Genomic DNA, 9,072 nt, shown 5'->3' on the forward strand with positions numbered 1-9,072 from the left:
CTGAGCTGGTGCTGCATCTGGGCAGACCTTTTTCGCGAACTGTATCAGCCATCGACTTGAACTTTCTTCAGTTTCGTTCGAAGGAGTGTGATTTCGCATGTTTCGTGCCGTTCTCCAAAGCGTGTGCAAAGACGTTTCTTGAGATAACCCATCCACGAATCGCCGCCAGTACCCCCGTTTCTTGCCCCTGATCAAGTTCTTGAACTTGCGTTCCAAGGACAAGTAACGATGGAACTTCTCTGGCAATCCGGTTCTGCGAAACTCAACAAACGCCTTGCACTTTTCAGATCGCGCGCGCGAGCAATCTCCATCCCACCACGGAGTGGGAGGCCGTTTCTGTATCGTCGAGCTTTCACTCCGTCTGACCTGTGCCCCGATTGCACAGTCCACAATGGTCCCGGAAATAAAACTGTACTCTATTATTATTTTTATTAAAGACATTTTACCATTTACATGGCATTCGTGTCTGTGTTTAGACTTATGGCTAGCGTGTTTCGTTTATAATCGGACGACCGAGGATCGAATCCCACCGCTGCCAATCTAGGTTAAGGAATTTTTTTATAAGTCTACTCGTGCTAAAAATCGACAAATAGAAACAAGAAGAAGAAGGAGTTCAATGTTTAATTTAAAGTTAAGAAATATAAATAGACTCACAGCTCATTTCGCTTGCCCGGACAATTTTTTTCAAGTTGCCCTTACATTTCAAATCAGTTACAGTAAATATTCATCTGTGGTTCAAGTAATTTAACAAAATGAAATTGGTGGAAAACAGATCAGTGGTTGGCTATTTTAATTTTCAAGAACCTTCTTTAATTAGATTTGAATCATCCCAAATGATGAAAATCCCAGGAACAAAATAGGACCTACTTTTTTGATCAGACCTTCAAGTTTTAAAATTCTTTTTATGACCGCCTATGGCTCACATTTTTGAGTAATGCCCGTGCGCACTAGCGCTGAGGGTTTCCTGGAACGAAAAAAAAAACTATATTTATTCATCGTGTAACTGTCAAGCGCATTTTGACAGCAGATTTTTTTCAGTTTGAAACATCATCATCATCGGCCATCATTGATGATGCGGGAAGCGTTGAACGCTTAAGATGTTATGGTACAAAGACCAACCTTGCTACATTTTATTGAACTATAGTTTAATAGTTTAAGTTTAAATTGTCATTTACTGTAATTTAAAACAAATAAAATAGAAAATTTTGAAGCGTGATATTTTCGCTTCGAAACGGTTTTCCCCAAGTTAAATTTATTATAGAAGAAAATGTCGCATTAATTAGGCTTTTAATCATAGGGCTGGTCTTTACACATTTACATCTTTAATCCAACAGAACAGCAGCACGACGACGGCAAGAGGAACGCGACTGCAATTTTTGCGTTTATGCAAAAGAGATCCTTTTGTGTGGCCCTCTGCAACCCGTTTTTCCCGGGGTAGTCTTGTTACGCTTAAGATTGGGGCGAATTCGCGTGTTTTCTTGTGTAAAATAAGTGATCCAGTTGGTGAAAATAAATTGGAGAAGAGCGAAATCAAATCGATTGTGCAAAAGAAGCACTCTGGTTGGCTCTAGTGGACAATCGTGTGTAGAAATATTGAAACCGAAAGCATTTGTGGGAAAGTAATGGCCGATCAGACCGAGCTACGTATGAACTTAGTTGCCATTCAGCGCTCTGATCCCTACGCGAAGGACATTGTCAACTCATCTGCCCACGTCGCATTTTACACATTCAACACCGAAAACGAGTGGGAAAAAACGGACATCGAAGGTGCGCTGTTCATCTACCGAAGAAGTGCAGAACCGTATCATAGCATCTTTATCAACAACCGACTGAACACCAACTCTCTGGTCGAACCTTTAAACGGTCAAATCGAACTTCAGGTTCAACCACCGTTTCTATTGTACCGTAACGAAAGGTCGCGTATCCGGGGGTTCTGGTTCTACAATAAATCCGAGTGTGAGCGGATCAGAAAAATCATCGACAACATAGTTGCCGACTGTAAGAAGAACGAGAAGCCGAAACGACCTAACACTACGGAGATGCACGGCCAGAAGCAACAGCCACTGCAACCCCAGCAGCCATCCAATGGAACCGTAATCGGTGGAGGTGAGATTAACGTTTAAGTTCTTTTTTTCAGTTCCCAGTAAAACATTTTGAAGGTCCGTTACCTCCTAGGACAAAATAAACCTAACATCCGGACATAAATTTACCATTCCGTTAAAAACATACATTCTTTACTTCTTTCAGGTACCAACGTCGATATTTTCAGCATGCTTACCAAGGCGCAGGAAGATTTCAACAACAGCACTGGGAAGCAGCAATTACCAGTAATCCCGCAGCAGCAGCAGCACCAACCTCCGCCAGTAATAAATCAACCGGTTGTTCCTCCTAAACAGGAGATGCCGGTTCTGCTCAATCGGAATCCTTCAACGGCAATCAACATAGTGGCCGATCAAGGAACACCGCAGAGTGTGGTTAACTTCTTTGCTGCTGCCAAACAACCGGCCGCATCCGAAGTGCCACTATTCCAAACTCTCATGACCAATCCGGTACATACACTCGAGCAGATTGAAAAGCAGCACCGAGCCACGACCCCGCAGAAAGAAGGAGTTCCAGGAACGGGTAAAAAGACACCCGAAGTGATCGATCTGGAGCATAACTTCAAAATGATGGGTATTCCAGTGAGCACTGGCCCTGCACCAGAACTGGGTACATCACCACTGGCAACGTTTCTAAGTTCCACTAATTTGGCAGCGGTGCGAAGTAACGCGCAACCAATTCCAAAAACAAAACCAATTGAAATCAGCGAACTGGAATTGCGTCATCAGCAACAACAACCGTTACATGAGCTGTTGAAAAAGTCCGAGTCCTTGAATAATTCGGCTGGTTCAACATTGAACCCAACCACACCCAGCAGTGGCAAACCAGCATTGATGCCACCGACTATGTTCACTCCAACAACTGCTGGGTCGGCCTCCAAGGGGCTCAACGATTTGTTCGCCAACGCAGCTATCAAGAAAGACAACGCCAACGGTAGCAACAACACTTCTATATCCGGCTTGCTGTCAAAAGCCAACAGCTTAAATGCCAACAACAACAACCATCAACCGCCGCCCGGATTCTTCCCGATGGGTGGTTTGGCCCCAGTCGAGCCATTAACCCAGGCTCAGCTCATTCAGGCGATCAGCTATCTAGTGAAACATGATCCCGACTTTGTGCGAAAGCTGCACGAGGCGTACCTGAAATCGTTTCAGGAAATGATGGCGATATAAGTCGTGTTGTAGCAAAAGTGCAGAGCAAAAATTGATGTGTTTACTAGAAAATGTAAAACGTAACTCTACAGTGTTTTGGAAGAAATATTTGTTCAAGTAGAAGGCGCTTCAAAAGCATACCATTCACACCGATTCGTCCTTTCCCGCAGGATCATATTAAAGTCACCAGCAAGATGTTGCTTTTTTAACGCTGAGATCGCCGAAACAGCAACAATTGAAATCCTTTACTATTTTTTATGTCTTAACTCGTAATGGTAATACTTTTAGTTTTGTTATTCCGTGACTGGTACGCCCAAAATCTTCCTTATGTTATGTATTACAATACACGTTGCTCTAAGTGAAAGCAGATAAGTTGGCTTGTTTCATTTCTTTCCCTCCATGACATCCCTCGAGGTACCATCGCCATCGCCACTTGGAAAACTCAGCCAATCGAATATTAGTTTTTTCTTATCATAGATATTTTTATTAAGGCATTAACTTGGGAAGTTTCATTTTACCGGGTGTATCCACTTAATTATTCTATGTAAGTAGAAGGGGGAGCCATATTATACGCAGCGACTCTACTGTTAGTTTTGATTCTAATGTTAGGGTTTAGTTAAATCGGTAAGGGATTTCTCACATCAGTTTGTAAAAAATCACTTAGCCCGGGTATGTGAAAATTAAATATAAAGATAGAGGATTTCAATGAAACTTGACGTTTCCTCGAAGAGATTCCTTTAACTTAACACTAAGCGTACATCTTTCGAGGATATGATGGCTAGCATTTTACAAATGCTAAAACCACCAACCCACAGAATGTGTACTATGTATGCCGTGACCGGCAATTGATCTTATGACCGTTGGCCTAGAAGACTTGAACGATATCCTCTAGGCCACGGGCGGTGGCGCCTGTTTCTAAGAACCTTGACTCAGTTTTTGAATTACCGTTTGAAAAATCATCTAAAAATATTCTTATCTTTACTCTACTGTTAACTAGATGTCAGTAGCGTATTAAACTTTTAAGTTTTGGTTAAAGTGATCTGGTGGACAGTAGATTTCGTTTATTCAATGTTTCGATCAATTTTGTACATCTATTGGCGAACTCCATTCAAACTCGAAAGTGTAGGTTCGATCAGAATGGGGATATACTGGAACTCAATTGGCAAAATGTAAGGTTTCCAAGAACATATACACAATTTTCTAATTTTTTGAGTTTACAGAGACTTCATATTATCAGAAAAATCAAAAATTATAGTAAGCTGTCAGTTTTAACATTCGACACAACATTTTAAGATATAAATACATTTCTAGGGTTTAAAATGTGTCCTAATCGGTTCCGCAATACTTTTAAAAGTTATAAATGTGATTGCAAAAGATGTTCATTTTTCCAAGTAAAATTATTGGTTTTGCCAATGAAAACCAGTTGGCTTTATCGAAAAGCTGTGCGACGTGTTCGAAAAAGAAGTTTGTGCTACTATCCACTGGATGGCACTACGAAGTCAATATAGATACGCAGGTATACTGTGATCGCAATGGTCCACTGGTGGACAACAGGGAGAACAAATTGATTAAGATGTTTCCGCTAGGCGGGTAGGAAAATATAAGAAGGATCTTTGTAAAGGCTAGTCCACACTAAAGGGTGTCCACGATGAAATTGCCACACACAAAATTGATTCGCAAAATTCGAGTTTCATCCGATTGCCATCAAATTTTCAGGGATTGAATAATAACTATTAAACTTCACTTTTCCATTTTACTCGTATTTCATTTACAGTCCATACGCAAATGCCCGCACCTTGGCCTTAACCCAGGCCACAGGATTCTGCACAACCTGTGAATCAACCGTTTTTTGCATGTTCCTCGACTGTCTTCACTACCTTAGGTCGTCTAAGAAGGTGCTGCTTCATAATCGCCCAGTACTTCTCGATGGGGCGAAGCACCGGAGAGTGTTAAACATTTTCGGCCCAAAATTGAAATTATTGTCCGCATACCTTTCAGCACGTCCTTGGAATAGTGGCATGAGGCCAAATCCGGCCAGAAAATTGTTGAGACGTTATGAGCCTTCAGGAGAGGTGTGTGAGGCGTGTGAGGTGATGATAGTCGAATCATCTTACCGCCTCCGGACTCTAGTCACCCTATTCCGATAATCGATGTAAGTGAAAGTGACAGGGATTCAATCACAAACGGCATCCGAAGTGACATTCCTCACCTAAAGCGACTCTTGGAATCAAGTGACTTGGGTGACTCGGCTATCGTCACCTCACGGGCGGCACAAAATTAGGGCCAATGACGCCTTTTCATTCACGAGACACTGATATAGAAGTATGCTAATTCCGTATTCGTTTTGGTTCAGTTTTACCGGTGCAAAACTACCGGTAGTGTACTTCTTGCTGTCTTCGTGCTTGTTTTCACGATGAGTGGTGCACCAGAATGTAGACGGTGGCAAACTCTGAACATATTCAGTGTTGCTTGTGCCCTCACCAATACTATCGTGAATTTTGACAGGTCGTGCTTTCCGATGTAAGCAAATCTCAAGTGAGCTTTCATTACGTCGTATGAAATATGTAGTATACAGTAGCTGAATGAATCATAAAATGAGTTCTGTATATTTTAATAAATGACCAGAACAGTATTAGTGTGTAACCGGAAAAAAGGAACAGAAAGTTGAGAGCCGAGTGGTCGCTCCGAGAGATAATATGGAACGTTGAAAGTCTGACTCTCTTGCGAAATTTGTGCGTGAACTTATCAATAGAAATATGAGGTGGGAGCGAGACGACTGTTGTTGGCATCGTGTTCGCTGGCGGTGAATGAGAAGGTATAAATGAAAAAGCATGTGTTTAATCTTCTGGCGTGTTGCATTCATTTTAATGCGTCATTCAGTTAACGAATTTTGGGAAGGAACGTCGAGCGTCCTTTCAGAGAGAAACAAAATTTAATATTAAATGAAAAGTTACTACAAAATATTTTAAGAATTCACAGAAAACTACTGCAAAAGTTATCAAAACAACTTTAAAATTTGTATTTCACATATAGAATATGTTACCCAGGCTACTAATATTCTAAATGGATATTTAATATCAGCTGTAATGGGTTTTTGACAGCTTGATGTTTATAGTTGATATTGCCGATTTTACGCACACGCACACCAACCATAGTCTAGGGCAAAACTCGATTTATGCTCATTTTTGGTCGGGACGGTGCAACACTATCGAGTGGCGAAAACGAGAATACCGTATGAGACTCTCTCATGTATTCAACAACAACAACGGTGTAACGAATGTCCTTGTACCCGAGCTATCAACAGCTTAAGCGCCACTCCCGAACCCGAGAGGCTGTTGATGCGTGCTTTCCGTCCCGGCAAAAGACTTATCTCAAGGCGGGCTAGTTAAAAGAATAGTTGTTCTATCTCATTCGCTTAAGCCTCCGACTAACCAAGATGCGACCCTAACTCTTAATATTTCATGGAAGGGGATGCAACACCCACAACTGAGCGACCAAATCAAAATCTCATCCCACGCAACCCCAGAAAGCACAATCGCCGACGATCTCCACCAAAACCCCACACACATCAAATGAGCGAGACAAATTGTGTCGTAATTTCTACTGCTGTATATTCAAAATTTTGGCTTGTTCCCTAGGTGACGTCACGCAGTATAAATTCGCTCTTATTGCTAACACATAAATTTCTCTTAAGACTAATCTGACCTAGTTCTTTCAGCTTACAACTCGAATCATGCACATCTGCAGTCACATGCACGGGATGGTTGGTGTCTTGACCTGGACACAACGCGGAGCAACTCAGCCTTTTCCAGACCGACAACGGACAGCACGTGGCAGGGGCCAACTTGGGATAGCTCAGGTTGTGGCCTCTGTTGACACGGCTGTGTATGTGTGTGTGAACCGTAGGGAGAGCAGCGGTTTTGCTAACCACTTAATGGCGGGCTCTACTGATACTGGTAGCGATATCACAGTCTACACACTATGTTGATCGAAGCACGTGGTCCACAGTTGACTTTTATTGGCGAATCCTTACGACCAAGCGCCAAAGTACCACGAAAGGCGACGAAACATGGTCTTGAGCTCCAAACCAACTCCCACGTTGAACGGTGGTGTTAGTAGAACTGGCAACCTTGGTACGGGATCGGACAAACGTCAACGCGTTGGCGCCGAAAAAGAATTGTCATTGTTAGAAAATTGATCGAAACTGCGACACGTTTTTCTTGACCTGGCAGTTAATTAGTTTGTAGTGACTTGTTTTTAGCGAAAACAGTATGTATTTGATCATTAGTTATTTGATCATCTTTTAATGTATTTTTTATAGTAGGTGGAAGCTATTTGGCCAGTTGCGCGTGATTTTTGTGCTCGCGGTTTAGTGAGTCGGAAGAGGTTAGGTGATAGAAATTCCTTACTGCGCAATTTGCCACTAAAATATTGTATTTCCTTTGATAGTTTGAGTGACCGTTCGGTTGTTCCGGTTAGGTGTACCGGGTTGAGCTCAATTAGAGCGGTAGGAAAGAAAAAGCGTAAGTACGCAAGAATACTTGTTTTGTACCCGATGATAAATATGATTTTCGTCCATTAGCTTCAAATAGCCGGTGATATCCGACGGTTTAGGGTTGCCAGAGCTAGAGCTTAGGGTAAACGGCGAAACTTATTTGTAAGTTCATAAAAGATTGTTTACATTATCACCATTTAATAATAAATGTATTTACAGTCGAGTTCGTTCGCATACAACGTACTACGGAACAGTTTTTATTTCCCACAAATCTCGAAAATAAAGCTGCAACGAGCAACCTAAACCTGGAACCGATGATGGAAGGCCCTACCGGAGAGCTGTACAGCTGCGTGACATGTCGCCGCCCGGATTCAGCGCAGAGCATGGTCGCTTGTGACGAGTGTTCCCAATGGCAACATTATGGATGCGCCGGTGTTACGGCTACAATAGCCGATCGAAGCTGGCTCTGCTGCAGATGCGTAGCTAGTCACAACGCAGTTAATTCGACTCAAACCGGCAACGTAAACTCGCCCGAAGCACGCACAACATTTGCTTCTGCTCGCGCGGCCGATCGTGATGATAATACCACCGGTCCAATTAGTGGGAGACAGGACGATCGAAATTTCGGAAGACTTCAATCCTCGTCTAATTCGAATGCCGGATCAGTCGTCTCAGGCAATGCTATTGCTCATCTTCGTTTGAGGCACCTGAAAGAGCAAAAGGATTTGGAGGATCAAAAAGCGGAACGGGATCGCGAATTTCTTGCTAGAAAGCAGCAGCTAGAAGCAGAAATAGCTCTGGAAGAGCTCAATGAAGGATGTGATCGTAGCGTAGGAGGAAAAAGTCATCGAAGTATCGCCGGTTGGGTGGAACAACAATGCGGATTTGTGCATACTTCTACCCCAGTCCAGCAGAAACCCGAGACAGTGGCTCCAAGTGCGAACCCACATCCCGTCATCCAACAGCGAGAGGAGCGGCAAAGAATGCAAGCAGTTATTCAATCAGGTCAACAGATTCAACCAAGCACTGTGCCAAAACAAGCAGAGATTCCAGTGAGAAATCCTCCCCCAGCTATAGTACCGGGCCCAAGGAGCAATTATCTTGATTCGAATCCATGTTTTCCGCCAGTGGCTCGGAATCCAGTTCCACCTGTACCAGTGAATCCGCTAATATTGCCACCGCCGAGCTCGTCGCAGTTCCCTGGATTTCCAGTGATGAATAACCCTTACGGGGCGATGTATTTTCCGAATATTCCTGACATGCCGTCATCTGGTGCTGATTATCAGTTTGCGCACCCTCAGGGAGGAGTCTTTATCAACAACCAAG

The 9,072-nt window shown here is 42.9% G+C and overlaps 1 protein-coding gene across 1 annotated transcript; it reads left to right on the forward strand.

The window, feature by feature from the left end:
* The first annotated feature begins 1,307 nt into the window (after positions 1–1,307).
* LOC129745391 (uncharacterized) lies at positions 1,308–3,616 on the forward strand. The gene is made up of 2 exons (XM_055738448.1): positions 1,308–2,106; positions 2,248–3,616. The coding sequence occupies exons 1-2, from the start codon at positions 1,623–1,625 to the stop codon at positions 3,270–3,272; spliced, it is 1,509 nt and encodes a 502-aa protein (XP_055594423.1). The 5' UTR covers positions 1,308–1,622; the 3' UTR covers positions 3,273–3,616.
* Positions 3,617–9,072: the final 5,456 nt, after the last annotated feature.

The sequence above is a fragment of the Uranotaenia lowii genome, chromosome 2 (genome assembly GCF_029784155.1).
Source record: "Uranotaenia lowii strain MFRU-FL chromosome 2, ASM2978415v1, whole genome shotgun sequence".
NCBI classification, from domain to species: Eukaryota; Metazoa; Arthropoda; class Insecta; order Diptera; family Culicidae; genus Uranotaenia; species Uranotaenia lowii.